This window comes from Grammomys surdaster, unplaced genomic scaffold (assembly GCF_004785775.1).
Source record: "Grammomys surdaster isolate TR1022 unplaced genomic scaffold, NIH_TR_1.0 1164, whole genome shotgun sequence".
Lineage (NCBI taxonomy): Eukaryota > Metazoa > Chordata > Mammalia > Rodentia > Muridae > Grammomys > Grammomys surdaster.
The window spans coordinates 5879079-5906362 of NW_021605583.1; the positions used below are offsets into that span (position 1 = coordinate 5879079).

General features: G+C 42.2%; 1 protein-coding gene across 1 annotated transcript; it reads left to right on the top strand.

Annotated features, from left to right (window-relative positions):
- Positions 1-27284, top strand: Arcn1 (archain 1). The gene is made up of 10 exons (XM_028783809.1): positions 1-133; positions 8404-8667; positions 9536-9715; positions 9831-10036; positions 11117-11281; positions 18260-18425; positions 19202-19349; positions 19727-19835; positions 23442-23646; positions 25346-27284. Exons 1-10 carry the CDS (start codon positions 131-133, stop codon positions 25433-25435), a joined length of 1536 nt encoding a protein of 511 aa, XP_028639642.1. The 5' UTR covers positions 1-130; the 3' UTR covers positions 25436-27284.

Below are 27284 nucleotides of genomic sequence, written 5' to 3' on the forward strand. Positions count from 1 at the left end.
GCAAGAGGCGAAGCGGCGGAGCCTCCTGTCAGGGGCAGCAGGTCCGGAGCGGCCAGAGCTCCGCTTCTCTGGGCGGCAGCCTGAGCCCCTGCAGAGCCAGAGCGCGGCGCGCCCCACCTGCGGCCTCACCATGGTAAGCACCGAGCCGGGTTTGCTCGCCATGTCCTCGCCGGCTGAGCCGGGACCGTAGTAGCCGCGCCCGGAGCTCCGCTGTCGGCCCGGGCTTGGCGCGGCCTCCCGGAGTACCCGAGCGAGCTGCCGCGCCCACCCGGCCTCCGCCGGCAGCGCCGCCACGTCCGCCCGCCACTCCGACCCACCCGGGCTGGAGGTTGTCCCGTGGGCCTTCCGCCTTCATGTCCCGCCGGTTCCCTGCGAGCTCCGGGTCCGCAAGACTGGGCCTGTCCGCCCCTTCTCGTCCTCCGGTCACCACGTCGTCTCAAAGCTCTTTTCTTGTTCTTTTTTTTTCTTTCTTTCTTAATTGAAAGGGGGAAGTAGAGGCAGTACGGAAATAGTAACTTCGGACGCCCGTTTGTAGGACCCCGGTGTCCCTGTAGCTACCCTCTACTAGGGTAGCGCATACGTATGTCTTTGGCAGCGAGGCTGGCGCAGAGTGTATCTAGAACATAAAGAAACGGAATGACAACACAGGGGTTCTGTCTTTAAGGAACCTACAGTTTAGGTGGAGTGATGTGATTGTGGCATATCGTAATCACGGGTGTTGTGTGGAGTAGGCGAGATGAACTGTGCTTCGGGGCTCCGTAGGTGCCAACGGAGCCTTTTTCTTTATGTCCTACTCATCTGTTACCAAGAGAGGAGAAATTACTGTAGGTGAGGATGGGAGAAAGCAGAATGGCCTCCACCAGATCCTCCTTTATCAACTGCAATGTGAATGTTTGTGGGGAAAAAAAAAAAAAAAGAAGAGATTCTCCATTTTCCGGCGACCTAGTAATTTTGAAGAATTTTTTAAGGTGCTTTGAAAGCATACCTAAGTAACATGACTCTTGGTACTTGTCCTATTAGGTTCTACTAACAACTCTTTTGATAAGAACTTGGTTAGAGGAGAGATTCATGTTTGGTTTTTTTTTAACCACTGAAAGTTTCTTTTCCAGCCTCAGGTATATAAATTACATCAAGTAGGTTTGCCTCCCAAAATTTGGTATTAGACATGACATTGCCAAAACCTCATATACCAACCCTAAGCCCCAATTCCACAGGTTGATTTTTTTGGGGGGTGGGGGGCTACTGTGTTTGTATGGGTTTTTTTTTCTTTTTAAGATGTTTTTATTTTATGTCTGTGAAGTTGTGTGTCTGTGCAACACCTGAAGATGGTATTGGATCCCCTAGAACTGGAGTTATGGACACTTGTCAGCCTCCCTGTGGTGCAGGGATTCTAACCTAGGTCCTATAGAAGAACAAGAAGCTGAGCCGTCTCTCTAGCCCCCGTTTTTTTTTTTTTTTTTAGTTTTTAGAGAAAAGGTTTCTCACTATGTTGACCAGGCTAACCTCTGCCTTCCCATCACTGGAATTAAGGGTGTACAGACTACTCTTTTACGCTTTAGGGAGTGTTCATACTTCACGTTAGAGTGTGTAATTTTAATATTAACATTAGAACCTTATGGAAATAAAATCCAGATAATCTTTACCAAAATCTAGTTTGTTAAAATATTCTTGGAAGTTTAATATTTTAAATTTGTTGATAATTGAGAAATGTGCCAGACATGATGGTACATGTCTTTCATCCCAGGACTAGGGAGGCAGAGGCAGGCAGATATTTGAGTTCAAGGCCACGTTGGTCTACAGATTGAATTCCAGAACAGCCAAGGCTACACAGAGAAACCCTGTCTCAAAACAAAATGAAAGATAATTGAGACACAGTAAAGCTCTAAGTGTTCCATGGAAATGTGTACATGTAAGTATATATTTTTGTATGTGTAGTTACATGCATTTTATTTATTTATTTATTTATTTATTTATTTATTTATTTTATTGATGAGTACACTGTAGCTGTCTTCAGATACACCAGAAGAGGGCATCCAATCTCATTACGGATGGTTGTGAGCCACCATGTGGTTGCTGGGATTTGAACTCGGGACCTCTGGAAGAGCAGTCAGTGCTCTTAACCGCTGAGCCATCTCTCCAGCCCCCTTACATGCATTTTTTGCTTGTCCTTTTGATGTGAATATATATTCATATAGCTATGTCCTATATTTCTGAATTAGACATTTAGCATGATCCAGATATCCACAGACTCCTGTGTTGTGGAGAGCAGTTATCTCAGTGTATTCTACCCTGTCAAGTCAAAGACTTGCTTGGTATTCCTTCTGTATGTTTTGAGCCCTACTTAATTACAGAAATATCAAGATACCATAGTTGCATCAAGTGGGATGAAATTTTGATCTTAAAGTTGCACCAAAAGTTCTAGTAGTTTACATTATTATTATTTAATACAAGATATTCCAACATTTAGAAAGTTTCAAAGACCCCTGTAGGGAACAGCCCTGTAACTGCCAACTAGTTTCTCTTAACATTTCACTATAATTATTTTATCACATACCTAATCATTCATCCATTCCTTTCTATCTTTTATTTATTTTTACTTGGGGAGGGGTTCAAGACAGGGTTTCTCTGTATAGCCCTGGCTGTCCTGGAACTCACTCTAGACCAGGCTGGCTTCGAACTCAGAAATCCACCTGCTTCTGCCTCCCAAGCGCTGGGATTAAAAGCATGCACTACCACTGCCCAGCAGCCCTTTCTATCTTTTAAAACATATATTTCAGAATAAGTTACAAGTCCATAAACATTGTTTTGAGAAATAAAATTTCTATGGTTTTACTGAATTGTCAACACAAAATGTCCAAGAGCAAATATCACCTCGTTTTCTTAAACCAGAAGATCTCTACATAGTCCAAGCTGTCCTGGAACTCAGCATCATCTTGTCTTGGCTTCCTGACAGACTTGACCATGCTAGCTGAAACGCATCTTCTCATTTGTCCTTTTTCTTTAGTTTTCTGTAAGCTTAATTTTCTTAACACTTGCCAAGCATTTTTTTTTTTTTTTCGAGACAGGGTTTTTCTGTGCAGCCCTGGCTGTCCTGGAACTCACTCTGTAGACCAGGCTGGCCTCGAACTCAGAAATCCGCCTGCCTCTGCCTCCCAAGTGCTGGGATTAAAGGCATGCGCCACCACCGCCCCAGTGCCAAGCATTTTTTAAACTAACTTTATGTTTGAATAAACTTGATAATTAGTCTTGCCATACCACCCATTTCTAAAATTTGCTTATCTATAGAAAATTGTTAGTAAATAGACTTACTGTGATGGCAAATACCTTTACCTGCTGAGCCCTACTGAGAAGTTTTCAAATGCTTAAACTTACAAAGTCTATAGACTGACAGGACAGTGAAACTTACATTACAGGTTGTGTGTGTGGTGGGATGCAGGGGTGTGAGGGTATGGTGTAGCTCTGAGCATCTTCTCTTGCTCTCTGCTCTATTGAACCAGAAGCTTGCTGTTTGAGCTATGCTGGCTGGCCAGTGAGCTCAGGATTTGCCTGTCTGACCTCCAGTGCTGAGGTTATAGGCACTTGCAGCCATGGCTACGTGTCTGACTTTTTATGTAGGTGATAGGATTCAGATCCAGATCCTCATGCTTACAGCTAGTTATTTTCCCAGCCTGCACCCCTCCCCCCCACCTTTTTTAAAAATAACATTTGTTTCTTTAGTAGAGCAAGGCAAACTCTCTGGTCCTTTTCTAAAGATTTGTTTTCTGTGTATTAGTGTTTTGCCTGGGTGTGCATATATGTACCACGACATGTATTCATGGTGCTTGCAGAAGCCAGAGAGAGTATTGGAGTACCTTCAAATTGGAGTTAGAAATGGTTGTGAGCTGCCCACCGGGTGGGTGCTGGGATCTGAACTTCTGTTTTCTTCAAAGAATATAAAATTTCAAAAAAAAATTTTTATAAGACACAATTTCTCTGTGTCCTTGCTATCCTGGAACTCACTCTGTAGACCAGGCTGGCCTTGAACTGGCTTCAGAGAGATCTGCCCACCTATGCCTTCTAAGTGCTGGGATTAAAGGCATGTGCCAGTGCTACCTGGCCAAAACAAACAAACTTTTGAGAGTCATAGTTACTCATTTTTTTAAAAATTAACTCTTAAAAACTATTATGTGTGTGAACGTTTTGTCTTTGTGTATACATGTGCATTCCATGCATGCTTGGTACCTGAAGGAGGGCAGAAAAGGGCATCTGGAGTTAGATACGGGTGTGCATTTCTGTGTGAGTGCTAGGGATCAATCCCAGGTTCTTTGCAAGAGGAGAAAGTGCTCTTAACTGATGGACTGTTCTTAGGTGTGGAAGCATCCCTATAATTCCAGTAGGCAGATCTCCATGAGTTTACCTGGTCCACATAGTGAGTTTCAGGCCAGCCAGGGCTATGCAGTGAGACCCTAGTGAAAATTGTGGTAGGAGAATTTACCTTTTAATATACTTTCTATTTCAGTAGTTGCTAAACCTCATTGAATGTGAATATGAACTGAAGCATTACTGTGTTGAGGCATTTAAGAAAAGTATTAATTTTGCAGAGGATAATTTTATCTTGTTCAGAGATGTTCTTTCTAGGTATGTTAGTGACTGGAGGCGGCATAATGGACCTTGTGACTTATGTCCTAGGTGTTTTGCGGTTTATCTACATTCACTGTAGGGAACTTTGATCCTGCTTCGGGAATCTTATTTGCTTATATCTAGTTAATGAAATGACTAAAATAGAGTCTCAGAGTTTTCCTACTTGAGGTATTATTTTTATCCTGCTGATTTTTTGTTGTTTGTTTGTTTGTTTGTTTGTTTTGGGACAGGGTCTCTACATCATAACCCTGGCTGTTCTGGAACTCACTGTGTAGACCAGACTGGCCTCAGACTTACAGGTGATCACCAATCTCTGCCTCCTGAATGCCGGAATTAAAGGCAGGCATTAGCATACCCTGATGTTTTATCTTTATGTATTCAATCCCTGAATTAATCAAATGTTACTGTTATTTCTTTTATCAGTTAGAGGTAATTTTTTCTCCTCTGTCCACTCTCTTAGGTTTCTAAGCATGTAATGCCTTATATTACAATATCTTATTTTTTTGTCTTATATCTACTAATCAGTCTGCTTCTGAGCAAAATGTCAAATTTCTTTCTTTTTAAATTTATGTTATGGATATGGATGTTTTGACTGCATGTATGTCTATATCATGTGCATGGCTAGTGCTTGTAAAGACCAGAAGAAGGAAAAACCAGAAGAGGGTTATTGGAAACCTAGAAGTGGAGTTAACAGAGAGCTGTGAACTACCGTGTGGATACTGGGAATTGAACCCTGGTGGTCTGGAAAGGTAGCTAGTGCTCTTAATCACTGAGTCATCTCTCCAGACCCAAATATGTTTCTTTATAATCTGAAAGTATCTAGTGTGACAGTAGGCTTTCAGTAAGTCATGCAGCCCTGACATTGTGACACATATAGGTTATCTCAGCATTCAGGAAACAGAGGCAGGAGAATGGAAAGTTAAAGGCCAATCTCAGCTACATAAGGAGAACTCTCAAAAAAAAGCAAAGCAGAACAACAAAACCAAAGGCTGAGGATGTAATGGTAATACACCATGGACACAGCCCTGGATAAAGCAAATTCAGTATAGAGTTGATAGAATCAAAGACGCAGGAGAATTCTGTTACTTCCTTTAAATCTAGCCTTTTCTAAACTTTGGTTCTTATTTGGGAAGTAACAGTATTAGCTCTTGAGATTTCATATGAGAAAATGCAACGTTCACTTAAAGTAAATCAGAAAAGATATAAAATTGTCTATTAAGATTGGTGGGGGCCGGACGGTGGTGGCGCACGCCTTTAATCCCAGCACTTGGGAGGCAGAGGCAGGCAGATTTCTGAGTTCGAGAGTTCGAGGCTATCCTGGTCTACAGAGTGAGCTCCAGGACAGCCAGGGCTACACAGAGAAACCCTGTCTCGAAAACCAAAAACCAAAAAAAAACAAAGATCGGTGGGGTTGTTTAATTTTTCTACAGACAGAATCTCTCTAGGTAGCCCCAGCTATCCTGGAACCTGATACATAGACCAGACTAGCCTTGAACCCACAGAGATCTCTCTACCTGCCTTTGTCTCCTGAGTGCTGGGACTAAAAATGTGCACCACCACCCCTCCCCTGGCACAGTTGAGTTGTTTTATTCTGCTGCTTAAAAACAAGTATGGTGGTAATTCTTTCTCAGATACCCTAACTAGCTAACCTCTTCCCTTTCCTTCCCTCCCCTTCTATCCCTACCATACCCTGTATAGCCCTGGATGTTCTGAACTCACTCTGTAGATAATGCTGTCCTCAAACTCACAGAGATCCACCAGCTTCTGCATCCCCAGTGCTGGAATTAAAGATGTATTCTACCAACCAATGCCCAGCTTTAGGACGACCTTGAGTTTCTTTTCTTTTCTTTTTTTTTTTTTTTTTGGTTTTTCGAGACAGTGTTTCTCTGTGTAGTTAGTCCTGGCTGTCCTGGAACTCACTCTGTAGACCAGGTTGGCCTCGAGAACTCAGAAATCCGCCTATCTCTGCCTCCCAAGTGCTGGGATTAAAGATTAAAGGCATGCGCCACCACCACCTGGCAGACCTTGAGTTTCTGATTCTTCCTTTACCTCCCAGGTGCTGGGACCACGTATTTTCTTTGGGTGCTGTGGCCTCCTGTACTGATGACAAAACACTGAAACTGAATGGATACACTCTGTAATCCAGCTGCTTTGGAAGCTGAGGCAGAAAGAACGAACATATGTTTGAAGGCAGCTTGGGCAATTTAGGAAGACACTGTATAACATAAAATAAGATGAAAACTTACAATGAAATGCTAGGATATATAACATGCTTGCCTATTATGCTAGCAGCCTGGGTTCAGTCTCCAGTACTGGGAGAGGGGAGTGCTGTCACTGTGGGATATTTATTCAAATTGACTGACGCATGTTTTTCAAGCTCTTCATCTGTAATGGACAGGTTTCCATAAAATTGAGACATTTAACAAGTGGGGTTTGTTCATCCTAACAGTGAGTCTTGCCAAGTCTGTCAGTCTTTTGTTGTTGCTTGTGCTTATGAACACTCGGATCTCTATACTGGAGAGGCTATTAGGACACTGCTTAAACCAGTAATCTTAACACTCGGCAAGTTGGAGATAGGAAGATTGCTGGATTTGAGACCTGTGTGGTCTAGCGTGATCGAGTTCTAGGACGCTAGGGCTACACAGAAAAACCCTTTCTTCAAAAACCAAATTAAAAAAAAAAAACCCACACTGTTTAGCCTTTCTACTCTTCTCGTTGGTATTTGAAGATCTTCCTCCTCCTGCATTTGTTTTGTTAAATAAATGGAAGACATCGGAAAGGTGTTGGGTCTTAATCATTGCTCAATGTCAAAACTTTGGTGAAAAGCAGGCCTGTAGAATATCTACTTCACAGCTCGTTTGCGCGTGTCTAGAGGAGTGAGTGGGACTGGAAGGCTGATCAAAGGGCAGATCAACTCAGACTTAATGAACTACAGTAAAAACAAAAAGGGGCCTTCCTGTGCTGCGCTACTCTTTGCTTTTTCTGAGACAGGTGCTTAAGCTAGTGCTCCTCCTGCCGTAGCATCTTGAGAGTAGAGTTAGGCTAGTGCTGCTGTACTTGAGAGCTCGTGAAAACCTTTTGTCTGCCTCATCAGATTGCTAATTTGACACGGAAATCTCTACCCCTTTTTAAAGAAAATGCTTGATCTGTTGTCTATGGTTGTTCCAAAGCAGAGTGCAATCCAGCTCTGAGTCATAATTGACTAATCAACAGTGTGCGTATACAGGTTGCTGAGACGCTCAGCTGGTGAAGATACTTGTCACCTGCCTGACAACCTGAGTTCAGTTCTTGGCGCCCATAGTAGAAGGAGAGAACGGACTCCCTCAAGTTGTCCTCTGCCTTCCACACACATGGGCACTCCCACAGGGTCCACAATCAATCAACCAATATAAATAATAATTTAAGAATACATCTTGCAAAAAATGACTCCATGCATGCTTGTGTGTAATGCTGGTGGTAGAACCTCACTCTCTGTATATTCTAGGCAAAAGTTATTTTTTTAACATATATACACACACATATATGCGTGTATATATGTATGTATATATATATATATATTTTTTTGCTTTAGGTATGTTATGAAATAATTGCTTCACTTTCTTCTACCTTAACTTTGTCTTATAAATTAAATTACATGCTGTAACTAAAAAAACAATGAAGTATATTTAAAAAGACAATGTAATGTCACTGAATGTGGTTTATTTGAAAGCTCTCCTGAGGTGCTGAGAGAACAAATGTAAGAAGTAAGTAAGGAGTACTTATTTATGTGTATGCTCTTGGCAGGTGCTGTTGGCAGCAGCAGTCTGCACGAAAGCGGGAAAGGCTATTGTTTCTCGACAGTTTGTGGAGATGACCCGAACTCGGATTGAAGGCTTATTAGCAGCTTTCCCAAAACTCATGAACACTGGAAAACAGCATACTTTTGTTGAAACAGAGAGTGTAAGATATGTCTACCAACCTATGGAGAAACTGTACATGGTATTGATCACTACAAAAAACAGCAATATCTTAGAAGATCTGGAGACTTTAAGGCTCTTCTCAAGGGTGGTAAGAGACCTGTAGTACTGGATTATTATACTGTTGTATTATGTTTTTTATCGAAAATAGCTGATATGATCAGTTTGTGAACCCTCATACACATCTCAACAACTTATCCATGCACCTCATTTTTTTTTAAGATTTATTTATTTATTATATATGAATACACTATAGCTGTCTTCAGATACACCAGAAGAGGGCATCAGATCTCATTACAAATGGTTGTGAGCCACCATGTGGTTGCTGGGATTTGAACTCAGGACCTCTGGAAGTGCAGTCAGTGCAGATGGCTCTTAACCACTGAGCCATCTCTCCAGCCCACACCTCATTTTTTTAATGCCTGCCTGCTTACTTGCTTTTTTTTTTTTCTTTTTTTCTTTTGTAGTGCCTTATGCATTTTGTGCAAGCACTCTGTTGCTAAGCTACACCCAGTCCCCTCCAGCTCTTCATTCAGTAGACACTTGTTGGGTTGCTTCCAAAAGAGAATGCAGACCCGTTCTTTCATATCTCAGTTCTTAACTAATTTAGTATGTCTGTGTTTCTGAAATTTGCTTGGACCCCTGCCTTGTTGTGTGTGTCTGTGTTACCATGTGGGTGGTGGGAATTGAACCCAAGCCTCTGGAAAAACAGTCTATACTGTTAGCCACTGAGCCATCTCTCCAACCCCATTATTTTATTAGTTGGGATCTTTTTGAGACAAGATTTTATGTAGCCCAGGGTAGCCTTAACCTTGCTGTGTACCCAAAGATGACTGTGAGCTTCCACCTCCCAAGTGCTAAAATTCATTGGTTTTGAAATTTGTATTTAAAGCTAAGACTTAGAAACATAGCTGCTATGAAATTCTTAATCTTTATTGTCTGTTACTGTCCATAATTAGATCCCTGAATATTGCCGCGCCTTAGAGGAAAATGAAATATCTGAGCACTGTTTTGATTTGATTTTTGCTTTTGATGAAATTGTTGCCCTGGGATACCGGGAGAATGTTAACCTGGCACAGATCAGAACCTTCACAGAAATGGACTCTCATGAGGAGAAAGTATTCAGAGCAGTCAGAGAGGTAAGTAGCCGCCAGTTTGAGTGTCTTTCTGTTAGCTTTCATTAATCTAATTTTCCTGGTTTTACTTCCTAATATAGCTACTGAAAGCTACAAACAAGTGTGTCTCTTTCCATAGACTCAAGAACGTGAAGCTAAGGCTGAGATGCGGCGTAAAGCAAAGGAATTACAACAGGCCCGAAGAGATGCAGAGAGACAGGGGAAAAAAGCACCAGGATTTGGGGGATTTGGTAGTTCTGCAGTATCTGGAGGCAGCACAGCAGCCATGATCACAGAGACTATCATTGAAACTGATAAGCCAAAAGTGGCGCCTGCACCAGCCAGGTACTGTCTAGTGTATTACCAGCAACTGAGGACGCAGAGGAAGGCTCTGTATATGTGTGCTTCATGGGAGTGATTGTTGGTTTCTAAGCTAGCTGTAAGTAATGAGCGACTTAATGACGAAAGCTGTGATACTAAATCTGGACATATAAAAGACAGGAATAAAGGAGGTATCTGTTATTTTTCCTTTTATAAGAGAATTCTACAAATTACAACAGAATTTCTTCATTTCTTAAGACAGCTGTTTTAATTGGTGAAGTGGGGGAGTATTTAACTGTGGAATATGGATTTTTCTTTTTAAATGATTATTGTTTTATGGTCTAACTGCCCTGCCTGTGCATATATATGTTCGTCATATTTGTGTCTCTGAGAGGCCAGAGGCGTGTGTTAGATCACCTTGAACTGTAGTAATACACAGGTGCGAGCAACCTTATGGGTACTGGGAACTAGACCCAAGTCCTCTTCAGGAGCTGCAGGTGCTCTTAGAATAATCAGCTGTTTTGTGGTTTGTTTTCTTTTTTTAATTATTTTTAAATTGTATGTGTATGCCTGCAAGTATGTGTGTGCCCCTGGTGCCCGTAGAGGTCAGGAGAGTACATTCAGAACTGGAAGTAGAGATGGCTGTGAGTCACCATGTTGGTGCTGGGAACCAAGCCTGGGACTTCTTCAAGAACAAGCGCTCTTGACCTCTGAGCCATCTCCCTAACCCCAAAATATGATTTTTTAGTCTTAATGTTTCAGAAGAATCTATGGCTGCTGAAAGTATATGCAAAAATGTTTTGTGCATAGTCATATTTGTCTAAATGGAGGATGCTGTGTTTTCATCAGATCATTTATGACTATAAAATGATAGCTTTTGTATTTGTACTTGATACTTGCATATTAATAGTAGCTGTCCATTTGTGCAAGTTCATATTACGCCTTCAGTGTTGTAGTTGTCCACCAACTCTAGGAAACAGCTTTTCTCCTAAGATCTTCACGTTCTTCCAGAGAAAGCTTTGTTGGTAGGAGGCTATTAATTAATGGTTATGGTTTTTTTGTATTTTATCATATATTTTATTTGTTTCATATTCTTCTACTTAGACCTTCAGGCCCCAGCAAGGCTTTGAAACTTGGAGCTAAAGGAAAAGAAGTAGATAATTTTGTGGACAAACTGAAATCTGAAGGTGAAACTATTATGTCTTCTAATATGGGGAAGCGTACCTCGGAAGCAACCAAAGTGCATGCTCCACCCATTAATATGGAAAGGTAAGCAATGACTTCTTCAAGAACAAACAATACAATTTTTTAAACCATCTTTTTTTTTTTTTAAATTGTAGTTGTTCTGTTTTTCTTTAAGATAGGATTTCACTGTGTAGCCCAGGCTCACCTGGAACTCAACTGTATGTCAGGCTGGCCTCAAATTCACAAGAGATCCTCCTGCTTCTGCCTCTCAAATGCTGGAATTAAAGGTATGTACTACCACACCTAAGTGTTTTTATTATTTTTAGTTCATGTATATCGGTTTGGGGGTCTGTAGAGTACAGGTGCCTGAAGAGGCAAGAGGTATTAGATCTCCCAGGAGTTAGAGTTACAGGTGAGTACTGCTACTCTCCTCTAGCAGAGCAGTGTGTGCTCTGAACTCCTATGCCATCTCTCCAGCCCTTAAAGTTGTCTTTAAATTCTGTCAGTTTTTGCTTCTTTATGTACGTGTTTTTGGACTAGGGATCCAACCCAGAACCTTTTGTGTGCTATGCACACTGTCTATCTCTGAGCTGGGCACATTCCAGCCCCATGGTCTTGTGCCTTTTAACTGTTACTGACTTAAAATCTTTATTTAGCGCATATTCCAGATATTAACCTACAATATGTTTTTCCCCACTTTACGTATCATTGGAGACTCAGTCATCTATTTCCCATGAAGCTTAAAACTTGCCTTTTAGTGGCTAATTTAGGAAAAGTAGCTTTATGCCTGTTGTGTAGCTTGTCTCTTAAGCATGGCATGGTGAAACATACCTGTGATCCCAGCATTTGGGAGGTGGAGTGGAGACTGGAAGATCTGGAGTTCAAGGTCAGCCTCAGTTATATGAAAGCCTAAGTCAAAGAAAAAACCCTCGACTTACAGGGCTAGAGCTACTTTAACTCATATTTTGTCCTGCCTTTTTCTAATTAAAACTATAACCAAAAGTCAATCTTTAATATAAAATTTGTGAAGGTCTTCAAAGCAAATTAACATACTAAATTTTATGTATTTGAATCCAGTGTAATTCAGTCTGTCTTTTTTTTTTTTTTTAAAGATTTATTATTTATTTATATGAGCACAATATGGTTGCCTTCAGTCAGACACACCAGAAGAGGACATCGGATCCATTATAGATGGTTGTGAGCCACCATGTGGGTGCTGGGAATTGAACTCAGGACCTCTGGCAGAGCAGTCAGTGCTCTTAACCACTGAGCCATCTCTCCAGGCCCTCAGTCTGTCTTTTATCTCAGGGCTGAAACAATGGTTGGTAGCATTTTTAAGCAATAGGTTAATCAAGTTCATATAATCAAGATGCAAATTTCTTGCCCTTAATCCCAGACCTGCAGTTATTGATAGTTTGGAGGTCAACTGAAAGATGAGACTGGGAGGATGCCGCTATCAGCTGTGCATAAAAAAAGTGACTGTTCCCTCTCGTGTGCTCTGTTTTGTTAGAAGTGGACAGTCACGTCTGGATAAATCTCTTCACTCACTAAAGTACTTTCACTATTTTGGTTGTTTTGAGGAAAGCTGAGGCTTCATGCCTTTTTTTTTTATTTATTTATTTGTATTTTAAGTGCATTGGTGTTCTGCCTGCATGTATGTCTGTGTAAGGGCATCAGATTCCCTGGAACTGGAATTATAGACAGTTGTGAACTGCCATGAATGCTGGGAATTGAACCCAGGTTCTTTGAAAGAACAGCCAGTATTCTTTTTTTTTTTTTTTTTTTTTTTTTTTGGTTTTTCGAGACAGGGTTTCTCTGTATAGCCCGGGCTGTCCTGGAACTCACTCTGTAGACCAGGCTGGCCTCGAACTCAGAAATCCGCCTGCCTCTGCCTCCCGAGTGCTGGGATTAAAGGCGTGCGCCACCACCGCCCGGCGAACAGCCAGTATTCTTATGTATTATATTTATGGGTCTTGTGCATGTGTGAGTGCGGTGTCCACAGAAGCCAGAAGAGGGCATTGGATTCCCCTGGCACTGGAGTTGAAAGCTGTTGTGAGCTTGCTCCACATGGGTGCAGGGAGCTGAACTCAGGCTTTCTGTGAGAGCAAACTGTGCTCTTGATCAATGGAGGCTGCATACTTTCAAACACCATAACATAGAGATGAGAATTTAAGACTTTTCCAAGTGATTAAATTAGCTCTAACACAAGGGAACTCCTGTAAAAGGTAATGTGGGGACCTCCATTACTAAGATTCAGACTTTTGTGTTTTTGAGTCTAGTGTCTTTGTTTTAGGAAGGAACTAAGAGGCTGGGACAAAACAGAAACAACAACAACAAAAAAAAAAACAAAATAAGAGCCCCAAATATTCTTTGTAGCCACTGTAGTTTACCTAGCTTCAAAGAAATTCTAGAGCTGGGAAGATGGCTCAGTGGTTAAGAGCACTGATTGGCTGCTTTTCTAGAGGACCCAAGTTCAGTTCCCAGCACCCTCGTGGTAAATCACAGCCATCTGTACCTCTTGCTCTGGAGAATCCAGTGCCCTCTTCTCTGGTGTCTGCAGGCACCAGGTATACATGTGGTGCACCAGGCAATAGGCACACATGCATATAGACATGCATTTCTATTACAGAATATGTATAGATTGGACTTAATAATTAATTGCACAAAGCAGTAGCATTATTCTTATTGTTATGTATTTCTAATTTGTATAGTAAAATTTTTTTTAAATGTATAAAAGTCTTCTCAACTATGTAAGTTTCATATGGTGAAGACAACCAATATTATCTACTTTTTGGACATTTTTCTGAAGGGATAAGATAATCTGTACTATAGAGGGGGTAAAAGCCTGTGGCTTATCTCTTAAAAATCCTTATACAAACCAGACATATACTTATATCTTAGTTATGTTCTGTTGCTGTAAAAAAAGAAAAAACCACCATGATGAAGACTAGAAAGCCTCCGTGATTCTCTTACAGTTTTGGAGTTAGTTGATGGTCATCATGGACAGGAGCATGGTGGCAGGCTGGCGTGGTGCTAGAGCAGTAGCTGGGAGCGTGTCTTCTGATCCTCAGACAGTCAGCAAAGAGAGAGCTGGAGCTTGATGTGGGCTTCTGAAACCTCCCACGATCACACGGCCTCCATCAAGGCTAAACTTCCTGGAAAGCCAAACCTCCTAATTTTTCCTAAACATTCCACCAGCTGGGAACCAAACATTCAAAAACAAATATTCAGTGGCCTTTGGAGGCCATTCTCATTCAGACTACCACAATTAGACATAATTTCCAGCTGCCTTTTTCCATTAAATTATAGATAATGAGCAAATAGTAAATAGTGCTTTGTTGTGGTAAATCTCCAACCCCCAATAAGTCTGTGTAAAGAGCACACAACTTAGTTATAATATTTATAAGCTGTATGTCTAGATTGGACAGATCTATCCCTGCACTATTCTCTTCCCCAGCTATAATCTGTATAAGCTGTATGTCTAGATTGGATAGATCTACCCCTGCACTACTCTGTTCCCCGGCTATGAGATGCCTTGTTACTTGTGGCCCCGCCAGGCCACATGGTTCTGCTCTATCTTCCTTCCACCTCTTCTTCCAGCTTCCTCTCTCTCCTCTTACTCTCCTACTTCCTCTCTAACACTTCTAGCCCCACCTTTCCCTTCCACTGCCCAGTCACAGGATCTAGCCTTTATTTGACCAGTTAAAATGGGGAGCCGGTTTACCTGAAAACAACTGAGTACTCATCCACTTATCTTTGGGACAGCCCCTCTTGAGGAAGCAGAATTAGCATCAAAATACAAACAGCATGGGGCAATCCTCTGCAGTGCTTGCCTAACCTGTGTAAGGCTCTGGGTTCAATTCCTAGAGGCATAAAAGAAGTAAACTCCAGTCAGGTGGTACTGGCACTCAGAAGGCAGAGACAGGTGGATCTGGTCTACAGAGTGAGTTCCAGGACAGCCAGGGCTACACAGAGAAACCCTGTCTCATAAAACAAAACAAAACAAAACATCCCCCCCACACACACACACAAAAGAAGAAAACCCAAGAATTTACTTACTTGAAATCATAGCAATGTGACATCTAAATGCACTGTTTTGCCCTGAATAGGATCCTGTACTGTGTCTTGTGATAATGGACAACTGATATACTTTTGGTAGGTCAGATCAAAGTATTAATTCAGTATAAATTCATGAAGTTGATTGTATTAATATGGCTATATTAGAAAATACTCTTAAGCATTCTAGACAAGCACTTTTAATACAGAACTACAGGAATGTCTTTGTTCTTACAAAGTAAGAAAAAGTGTTGAGAGGTAGAAGGGCTGCGGTGTTCATAACCTGCCTTAATAGTACACGGGAGAAAAAAGTCCGTGTATGTGTGTATAGATACTACTAAAAAGGTACTGTGGGGTACAGATAGTGAAACACATGCGGTATGATGTTAGCAATAGGTACCCAAGGTAGTACCTGGTAAAATAGATGCAGTCTTTAAGTTTTATTACTTTTTTAGGATATGTCTTATTCTTTCATTACTTCATGCATGTATACTATGTATCTTGATCATACCCACCCCTAGGTTAACCCTTTCACTTCCCCAGGACATTCTTCAACATGTTTCCCTCCCACATTCATGACGTCTCCTTTTTATTTATTTTTTCCCTTTTTTTTTGTAAGCCACCGAATCCAGTTAGTGTTGCTAGAATGCTTAGTGACCTTGTTGCTTGATCTTATCCACCTAACCGTAGCTGCGGTGAGCTGGTGAGTGCAGCAGCTATGTCCTGTCCATAGGACAGCAGTTCTGGGAGTTCCTCCCTATCCTTTGGCTCTTAACCCTGTTGCACCCCCTCTTCTGTGAGCTCCCCTGAACCTGGAGAAGACGGTATTGATACAGATGTTCCCTTTAGAGCTAGCCTCAGCACTTTGAAGAGTTAGGAGTCTGCATTGCTGCCAACTGCAGACAGAGGCTTTTCTAGCCAAGTCTGGGAGCAACACTAACTTGAGTATAGACATAAATATTTAGGAAGCGGTATCATGATAGCAAAATAACAGTAGTAAATTTTCTAAGGCCTGTGATGTCCCAAACCATGAGCTTTAACTGGCTTACAGTATCATGCATGAATTCCCTCTTGTGAAGTGTAGGCCTCAGACCAAACCAGAAAGCAGTTGGTTACCCTTCTATAACCTCCATGCCACCATTGCACCGTTGGGGATATCTTGCCTGGCAGGTCAATAGTATAGCATTCAGGGTCTAGTACTTGGTAAGGCAGTTTATCTTTTTCTCCTAAGTGGTCTGCATAGTACCTTCCAGCACTGAAAGCTAGCCAACAGGGAAGAAGTTTTCAGGTCAGTTCCCTGTGTCCTGCAACCAAAGTGAGTTGTATCTTCAACAGTAGGCCTTTCATCTAGTTAAGGTGAGCAAACCAGCAGGGCAATGGCCTGTGTTGTCTTGGAGGCCTTATACCCAGACCCGGCACAGAGACTTTTCTTTAATGAAACATAGCTTCTGGGGGAAGCATTGTCTACCTTTACAGAGTATCTATGTTGAAATTTCTTTTTTAAAAAATTACGTTTTTTGTTGTTTGTTTTTGAGACAAACACTACCTAGAACTTGCTGTGTAGAACAGGCTGGCCTTAAACTCACAGAGATCTACTGTATCTGCCTCCTAAGTGTTGGGATTTAAAGGGAATACTATACACCTGGCCTTTATTTTTTTAATTTGCTTATAAAGTAAGTTTAGACATTACTGTCTTCTTTCTTTGTTTCCTTCTTTCTTTCTTGTTTCTAGAAATATGTGGCACTCACTGTAGGAGCCCATGTTCAAATCTGTGAGAATTCTCCTGCTTTAGTTCCTTAGTGCTCAGCTTGTAGGCATGGGCTTCCATGGCTACTTATATGATTTTCATGTTGAAGATTTTCTTTATTTTTTTTCTCACTGCTATCTGGTATTCATTTGTATGCATACCTCTCCTATGTAGTTGGTACTAGAAACTACTGTAGACCATTCTTCAGTAGATAACACTGTGTTGTTTCATGCATGAGAAATTTTTTAATTTACTTTTTATTTTAGATTTATTTTATATATGTGTGTGTGAGAGTACACTGTAGGTGTCAGACACACCAGAAGAGGACATTGGATTCCATTCCAGATGGTTGTGAGCCACCATGTGGTTGCTGGGAATTGAACTCAGGATCCCTGGAAGAGCAGTCAGTGCTCTTAACTGCTAAGTCATCTCTCCAGTCCCTAGAATTTATTTTTAAGATAAATTCTGGAAAGGCCTTTTGGAGGGGGTCTCTGTAAACACCATGGCCACACATGTCGATCCATGAACCCCACAAAGTATGAAGTTTTTTAGCAAACTTATTTGTTGGGTTGAAGAGATGAGTCTCCAATTAAGAGCATCTGTGGCTCTTGTGGAGGTTCTGGGTTGGATTCCCAGTAATGGGTGATGAGTTTACAACCATCCCTAATTCCAGTTCCCGTGGATCTGTTGCTGTCTTCTGACTGCTTCAGGCATCAGACATACACTTGGTAGTGCACATACATACAAGCAAAACACCCAATGAATAAGACTGTCTTTAAAGAGTGTGTGTGTGTGCGTGTGTGCGTGTGTGCGTGTGTGCGTGTGTGCGTGTGTGCGTGTGTGCGTGTGTGTGTGCAGCTAGAGTTACAGGTGATTTTAAGTTGTCCCATTTCAGGTGCTGGGAAGCAACCTGGGGTCTTCTGCATGAGTAGCGTGTGTTCTAACAGCTGAGACATCTTTCTAGCTCCTTCTCTTTCTTGTTAAGGACAGGGTCTCTTGGGGTTCAGATTGACCTTCAGCTCACTATGAGCCAAAGATGGCCTGAACTCTAGATTCTCCTCGAAACCCTACCTCCCATGTACACATACCAAAGCAGTACCTTCACGCCTGGTTCTGTGTGGAGCTGGGGGATCACTCAGCGTTTCATGATGCTAGACAGACACTACCAACTTAACCCCATCTCCAGCCTGGTCACTGTTCTCCTGACATACTGACTGGTCACTGCTCTCCTGACGTACTGACTGGCTTCGGTTCTGCAGTGTGCATATGAAGATTGAAGAGAAGATCACACTGACGTGTGGGAGAGACGGAGGGTTACAGAACATGGAGCTGCATGGCATGATCATGCTGAGGATCTCAGATGACAAATTTGGCAGGATTCGTCTTCATGTGGAAAATGAAGACAAGAAAGGGGTGCAGCTACAGGTATGTAGAGGCTTTCCGTACTGAGTGCTAGGATACTCTCGGTTCAGGATTTTCTATTTGATTTTTTGCAGGACTTTGAAATTGAATACAGGATCTTGCTTGAGCTAGACTCAACTATAGCCTTGGCCCCCCTTTTAAAAAGATGGTCTTAAGTCTTTATAGAAGGCAAATCTTTCCACAAAATTTAAATATATTAATATATATATATATAATTTATTAAGAATCCTATTTATCAAAAAAAAAAAAAAAGAATCCTGTTTATCTACTATGTAAGCCCAGAGGGGTTTATTTTCTGTTATCCTCCCCCCCCCTTCCTTGATGTGCAGTAGTTGAGACAAGGCTTCACGTAGGTCAGGCTGGCCTCAGACTCACTGTGTAACAGAATATGACCTTGGGCTTCTCATTGTCGGATCCTCCTACCTCTGACTCCTCCTGCCTCTGACTTGAGAGTGCTAGTACTCTGGGCAGTGGAGTCCAGAGCCCCATTCATGCCAGGCGAGTTCTTCGCCAACCGAGCTACATTTTCAGCTTCTTCCTTCTTTACTTTTTATTTTTAGGGTATTTATTCTTTGTGTGTCTGTTTTTTGTGCTTAAGTATATATGTCTGTGTGGACATCCATATGCCATGTGTTGGTTCTCGTCTTTCTGGGTCCTAGGGACTGAGCTCATGTTGTTGCTAAGAAACAAGTGCCTTTACCTACTGAGCCATCTCGCTGGCCCCTTCACTTGTCATTGAACTTTCAGTTCATTCAGGCTTCCTTCTCTTCTCATTCCAGACCCATCCAAATGTGGATAAAAAACTTTTTACTGCAGAGTCTCTCATTGGCTTGAAAAACCCAGAGAAGTCATTTCCAGTCAACAGTGATGTAGGGGTACTGAAGTGGAGACTACAGACAACAGAGGAGTCTTTTATTCCTTTGACAAGTAGGTGTCGGTGGTGGGTGTCCTCGTATCTTTATTGCCATAACAAGTTTGTTTGTTTTTTTGTTTTTTGGCAAACTGGAATTGATGCTAAACTTTTTAATGTTTTAAAAGATTTATGTGTATGTGTCTTGGAGTGAATGTGTGCCGTCTATGAATAGGTGCCTGTGACAGCCAGAAGAAGTCATCAGATCCCCTGGAGCTAGAATTACAGACGGTTTTGAGCCACCAGTGTATAGTTTACGTTAGGATGCTATAGATCAGCTGTATTTGCAATGTTAACATTTTCTATTCTTTCAAGCTTGATCTTAGCCCAAAGCCCAAGAAACAGTTCTACTCTTTCTAAAGCTGAGCTGTGATGGCCTTGTTTTTCTTCTCAGTTAACTGCTGGCCATCTGAGAGTGGCAACGGCTGTGATGTCAACATAGAGTATGAACTACAGGAGGATAACTTAGAGCTCAATGATGTGGTCATCACCATCCCACTCCCGTAAGTGACAGTCTCTAAAGAATCCTTATCCTTGTGTTGATTTGCAGAGCTGGTTCCTGGGGTTTGGGGATGAAACCCCAGGAGGCAGTACCTCACTGAATATCCATTCTCAAATGTTGGCTTATTTTCTTCCCAGTGTGGTAATATTGATTAAACCTAGAGGCTTACACACAGCAAGAGCTCTACCAGTGAGCTTCTTTTCAGTCCTCTTTTTACCTGTTTTGAGACAGAGTTTCACAAAATGGCCCAGACTGTCCTTCTTAATCTCAAGAGTAGCTAGGATTATAGGTGAATAATCCTGTAATCTGAAGCACTAGGTGTAACAGATACTGCTTCTTCATAAATACCAGTTATGGGCTAGAGAGATGGCTCAGCAGTTAAGAGCACTGACTGCTCTTCCGGAGGTCATGAGTTCAATTCCCAGCAACCACATGGTGGCTCACAATCATCCATAATGAGATCTATGCCCTCTTATGGGTGTCTGAAGACAGCTACAGTGTACTTACATAAACCTTTGGGCCAGGAGTGAGCAGGGCCAGAGCAAGAGGCAGAAGGGAAGGGGAAAAAAAAGGGTAATAATCTTTTTTGAACAGAAATTAAGAGATAGAGATGGTAGACCTCATAGACAGCATGCATCTGTCAGAGAGCACGCTGCTGTGTATGGTTAAAGGCACTATGCATGTTGGAGTGAGCTGTACGTTTTGAAAGGGGTGGAATTTACTTTGAAACCAAGACAAATTCATTGCAGTGCTAGAGCTGTTTAGTTAGGCTCCACTCACTCTTTAGTCTTCCCAGGGCCAAGAGGATGAACCCATTTCCAGTCAGATGTCTTTTGCACATTTCAGAGAAGCAGTTTGCCAGCCTGCGTTTTCCCTTCTCTTCCACTGAAGGTGGGAGTGTGTTTTGGGTACAGTGTGCCTACATCAGTTTCATTGAGTTTTCTAGAAGCTTTAAGTTATGATTGACATGAAGCATGCAGTACAGTAAGTTTTGACATACACACCTGGGAAACTGTCAGTACAGGCAAGATAAACACATGTCAAGCTGGGTATGGTGGCTTACACACTAATCCCAGCACTTGGGCGACCAAAGCAGAAGGATCCTTTGAGTTTGAGTTCCAGGTCAGCCTAGGCTATGGTGTGAGGCCCTGTCACACATATACACACCTCAGAATTTTCCTTCCATTGATGTCTTGTGTACTTCACTGGCATATTCTCACAGTCCTCTGGAACTATCATGTGTCTCCAGAAGAGTGTACAGTCATTGCCTCAGCTGCTACCCTCATCTGCAGCCCTGCCATAGGCAATACAGGGTTTAATTGTGAGCCACAGAGTATTTGCATTGTTATATGCCTCAACTTTTATTGCAACAAAATACTAAATTTCTAGTTTTGTTGCTATTGATTACTGGGGGGTGTCTCTTGGCCACGTCTCACTTTAGTCATGCTTGTTTCTGGGGACTCCCTCTCTCAGATAGGATTTCTCTGTGTAGCCTTGGCTATCCTGGTCCTCTCTGTAGACCAGGCTGGCCTCGAACTCATAGAGATCCACCTGCCTTTACTTCCCAAATGCTGGGATTAAAGGCATGTTCCACCACCACCTGGCTTTATTTCTACTTTTTAAAACATTCTATATTACCAGTTGTCTTATTATTCTGAAGAAATACCATGACCATGGCAGCTTTAAAAAAACAAAGCATTTTTTAAAAGATTTATTTATTATATATACGACATTCTGTCTGCATGTATGCTTGCAAGCTAGAAGAGGGCAAAAAAAACCTCATTACAGATGGTTTTGAGCCACCATGTGGTTGCTGAGAATTGAACTCAGGACCTCTGGAAGAGCAGACAGTGCTCTCAACCTCTGAGCCATTCTCTCTATCCCCCTATAAAGGAAAGCATTTAATTAGGGCTGGCTTACAGGTTCAGAGGTTTAGTGCAGTATTGTCATGGCAGGAAACATGGTGGCAAGCAAGCAGACATGGTGCTGGAGAGGTAGCTAAGAGTTCTACATTCAGATCCTCAGGCAGCAGGAACAGTGAGCCACTTGGCCTGGCTTGAGCTCCTATAACCTCAAAGCCCATCCCCCCAGTGACACACTTCCTCCAACAAGGCCACACCTCATAATAGTGCCACTCCCTATGGGGTTCTAGGGGCCATTTTTTATTCAAACCACCATGCCAATACTCGCATTAATAGGATCAGCCAGCACACCTATAGTTCCAGCCCTTGAGAGGCAGGAGAGTTCTGATTTCAAGCCTATGTTATACAAAAAAGACCCTAATTTGAAAAAAGTAAAATGATAGAGTGACTGTCTTCACAAGTCAGTTGTTTGTTCAGAACAGGAAATAGCTACCTCGAACAGTGGTAGGACTTGGGCACTGCTGAGGGGTGGACTTGTTTGTTGAGATTTATTTTACTAGACTATTTTTAGAATGCCACAGTTTTTAGGTCTGTCTACTCTATAATTATGCTGTGGTGGTTTCCTGTGTCTTCGTTTAACTTTACAGTGGCCTGAAGAGGTCTTTGAAAACATTTTACCCCAGTATCTAGAGCAGATTAGAAGTCAGTCAGAACTGGGCACAGAGAAGGAGCAAACACTGTAAAATTGATAGGAAAGAGTTAAATCTTTTGCCACCCTTTTACGTCTTTGTTTTCCTCATTTACCCTGCCCCTAATGTAAGCATTGAGTGTCACTGGTGAACTAAAAGAGTGTAAACTTAGAATCTGTGGGAGTAGGTGACACTGCCTGTCAGCCGTTTGTGGGAGTGCAAAGTACATCCTAACTAGCCCTGATTCTTCTGTGACCAGACAACCTTGTATCTCTTTTTCCAGTCTATTTTACCCATACCTTGTAGTCATGCTTTCATTTTTCCTTTACCAAATAAATCCACTAAATTATAAGCAGATCAACTCACTAGCATTGGCTTCAGTAAGGTTTGAAACATGATCAACTCTTTTTGGTAACAGATCTTGTCAAAGATCTGAGTTTACCTCTATTATTGGTGTATAAAGTCTTCCCTGATACCAAACTCCTGTATTTCTCCTCATTATTTATCAAAGAGTTTCATGGTTAAAAAGTCCTTAACAGGGCTGGAGAGATGGCTTAGCGGTTAAGAGGACTGGCTGCTTTTCCACAGGACCAGGTTCAGTTCTCAGCACCCACATGGTAGCTCACAACTGTTTGTAACTCCTGTTTCAAGGGATACAACACCCTCATACTGACATATACAGTCAAAACACCAATAAATGTAAAAATTTTAAAATGTCCTTAACAGGCTGCCAAACCATTAGTGATTATTTACAATGAAAATATGTTTATAGACATCTGCAGTCTTAGTTCTCTGTTAGCTCCTAGGTCTAGTCCACCCCCAGAGCTGTATCCCAAATACCTGTTGTTCCATTTATCTTTCTCTACAAAGGGAGTTAAGTGATTGATGTCCTTAGCCAAGGTTTTACAACTGTGATCCTTGAAGTTACCAAGCAGCATAATTTCTAGAGAATTTGAGGCAGATTTTGAACTACGTCATCAGATCTGAGGTTGGCTTTCCTTGTTGGAGTTCTCTGAGCTCCAGACATCTGCTCTGACCGGATGCTTCTCGTGACAGATCGGGTGTGGGTGCGCCTGTGATCGGTGAGATCGACGGGGAATATCGACATGACAGTCGGAGAAATACCTTGGAGTGGTGCCTGCCAGTGATTGATGCCAGAAATAAGAGTGGCAGCCTGGAGTTCAGCATTCCTGGGCAGCCCAATGACTTCTTCCCTGTTCAAGTTTCTTTCATCTCCAAAAAGAATTACTGCAACATACAGGTACTCTGTTGTAACAAAAGGCAGGACAAGGTCTGATAGGTAGCACGGTTTCATGTCGAGGCAAAACTCACAGCTGAAGTCTTCTGCAGACCACGGCTCTGACTCAATCATCATACCTCTTTCTCCCTTTTATAACAGGGTCTGCTTCTGTAGCCCTGGCTTATGTAGCCCTGGCTGGCCTAGAGCTTGCTATGTAGACCAGGTGTCCCTCCAACTCATAGAGGTCTGCCTTCTGTTTGTAGCAGCCAGAAAGCTCAGCACACAAAGGGCACTTGCCCTTCTTGCAGAGAACGTGGCCTTGGTTCCCAGCACCAACATGGCTGTTTACAACCATCCAGAACTCCAGTGCCAGTGGATCCAATGCCCTCTGCTGACCTCTGCAGGCACCAGGCAAAAAATACACACACACAAAACAAATCTAAAAAGAAAAAATTTTATTTTGTGTGTATATATAAGACCATGTGTGTGTCAGCTCGTTTGTGGAGGTCAAGGACAGGTTAATGGAGTCAGTTCTTTCCTTCTCAGCAACAGAGCAAACCCCTGTACCTACTGAGCCATCCTGCTGGTCTCAGATTTCTTCTTTAGATAAAGTTTAAAAGTAAATAAAATATTTCTTGTAAGAGTACTTACTGATTGTACATGATTCATCTACACTAAATTTCTTCTAACCTCATGTATCTTAAAGTCTATTTGCATATTCATTGTCTTGCTATTGCTTTACCTTTTACCCAGGAAATCAAAATACCTATGTATTTAGTAATGCTGAAAATCCAGCCCAGAGCCTCAGCATGCTAGGCAAATGCTTAACCATTGGGTTATATTCTTGGCCTCCAATTTTTTTTTTTTTTTTAAGAAGCAAAATTACTGCATAGAACTAGGACCATGGATCAGTGAACAGTGCTTGGTTAGCCTACCTAAGCCCTGAGTGTTAAAATGTGTGATTCTGAGCCTTGTGTAGTGGCTCACACCTTTAATCCCAGTACTTGGGAGGCAGAGGCAGGCCTATTTCTATGAGTGTGAGGCCAGTATGCTCTACATATGAGCAAGTTCCAGGACAGCCAGAGTTACATGGAGAAACCCTGTCTCCAAAAACAAAAGCAAACAAAAAAGAAAAAGAAAACATTAATTCTGGGGCAGGAGGGATGACTCAGGAGCCCTGGCTGCTCTCTTCCAGAGGAGCCAGGTTTGTACTTACATGACAACTCCGGTGTGATTCCTGTCTGTGACTCTAGTCCCAGCTGATCCAGTGCCTGCTTTTGGCTTTTCCTGTCACCAGACACAAAATGATGCACAAAACCCCCATACACATAAAATAAAATGTAGAAAAAGAAGGTCTTGCAACATAGTCTGGCTTTGGACACAAGAGACTGAGATGGATTTAGTAAGTAATGCAGGAGAGGTAGCAGGCTTATTTAGGATCAGAATGTTGAGTGATCGTCCTTATAGAATGTCTGGCTTTCCTGGGTTTTATGTGGCAGACTGCTCCTCGCCACTCACTTGTGGCAGCTGCTGTCTTACTGTAGCAGTCATTTCTCTAGAGGACAGACTAGATGATGCCACAAGTGACAAGTGCGAGCTCTGAGTGCTTTGTGATATTTCCAAGGTCCTTTTAGTGCTGCAATACAATGAAACTGCAGTTAACATCTCAGAGACTGACCATTCTTCTTTCTCTCCCCCTCCCCTCTCTTTGTTTTCCTAGGTTACCAAAGTGACCCAGGTAGATGGAAACAGCCCTGTCAGGTTTTCCACGGAGACCACTTTCTTAGTGGACAAATATGAAATCCTGTAATACCAAGAAGGGAAAGCTGAAAAGGAAGGATTTCAGATTAATAAAGAAGAAGCCAAAAGTGGCTGAAGAGTTTTTCCAAATTTACAAGCCATTGGAGATCCCCCTCCCCCCCTTTTTTCTGATACAGTGCAAGTTCTCTGCGCGCAAGGACCCTCAACTCACGCCGTGTTGTGGTGTCACAGAGACATTTTTGACAAAGAAATGACACTGACATAAAGGGAAAGGCTGCTGATTTCTTTGGCCAGCAGGAAGCCAGCTCTCCAGGGAATGCCCCAGTAAATAGCTCTTCTGCCTGCCTTCACCCAAGTCTCCCTTTATTTTAAGCCCTAAATATAGATATATTTCATACTTTGTTTTAAAAAGTTTTCTCTATAGATTAGAGTGTTTCACACCCCTTTGCTTTCTGTTTTCTTTCAGTACACTTAGTCACAGCCTGGAGTCATCTGTGTAGGTAATTGTGTTCAGCACTCTGAGAACAAGGTTATCTAACCCATTCTTGACGTTCAGACAGTACCGGTGAACTGCTTAAGGGACGTGGAGTCTAAAAGTTGAAATACAAGGCCGTCTTATTTTCTCTCCTGTATCCATCCGTTGCTCCGTTCCTTAAGACGTTGTTCCCTTGTGAGCCCTGCCCTTCCAGTTGCAGGCAGTGGCTGAGAAGCAGCCTTTATGTGTGCACACCTTTTCAAGGTGCCTAGTAAGATGGCTACATCCATTTTCACATGTAATCATGTTTGCTGCTAATGCTACCCAGACTTAGAGTTCTGCATGCTATGGGACAGTTGAGCTGAAGCATTGTCACTCAGGAGGGTTGTAGTCCACTCAGATTCCTCGTGTCCACCCCCTCCCCTTCCCAGATGCTCTTCCTTCATCAGTCTCCAGCAGAATGGAGTCTCGCAAGTGTGTGCCATTTCTCATTATCCCTGAACCACTGAAGAGACTCCGTCATCACCAGTCGAGTGGTGGCGCTTGAGAGGCAGGTGATTATATTGGTATGTAGTGAGGGGTTACTCAAATATACCCCATCTAACCTGACATTTTCCACCTGCCTCTCTGTCCTTGTTCCTGAAAACCTTTTTCTCCTCCTCAGCCTTTTTGGTGTCATCATGTAATAATGGTAGGAGTTTCTCAGCTCGTTTTGATCCATTACCTTTTCAGTGGAGGCTGAATCAGCCAGTCCCGCCAAGCATTGCCCTGTGTGGGGTGGTTGAGCAGATGCTGCAAGGCCACAGGCAGTGGCAGTGGGAAGCAGTAAGTGACAGTAGATGACCTCCACTCTCTCAGGTGACTGCAGAGCAGAGCGCTCACTCTGAACACCTGGCCTTCCCTGGCAGGAGTATACGACCCATGAAGTAGAGCCGGCACACAGAGGGCTGTGGCTGGGACGGCTTGCTACAGAAAGTTCTAGCCTTTCCCTTTCCCCTAAACTGCATCAGGGAAGAGTCCTTATCTCTAGCTTGGTTTTCACGTGAGGTTTTCTGAGGAAGGGGACTGGGATAAGAAGTCTGTCATGTAGTAAAGTAGACAAGAAATCTTATTAATCCAGTTGTATTTCAGAGTTGTTCGTCCCTATGATTTTTAAAGTCAAGTTTAATTTCACAAAAGACTTTTTTTCTGAGATTACTTTTGGGGTAATATTTAAAATGAGAGACATTTTGTAACCCTGTAAAATACATAGGGAATATAACATTCCAATGTACACAACGGAGGCAAATTCTTTAATCAAATAAAAAAGAGTATTATAAAATGAGATGTTTACTGGACTCTAACTTTGAGATCTGCTTGGTGATTCATGATACTGTAATAGGATCTAAAATTAAAGATTAATGATAATTTTTTTTAAAGAAAA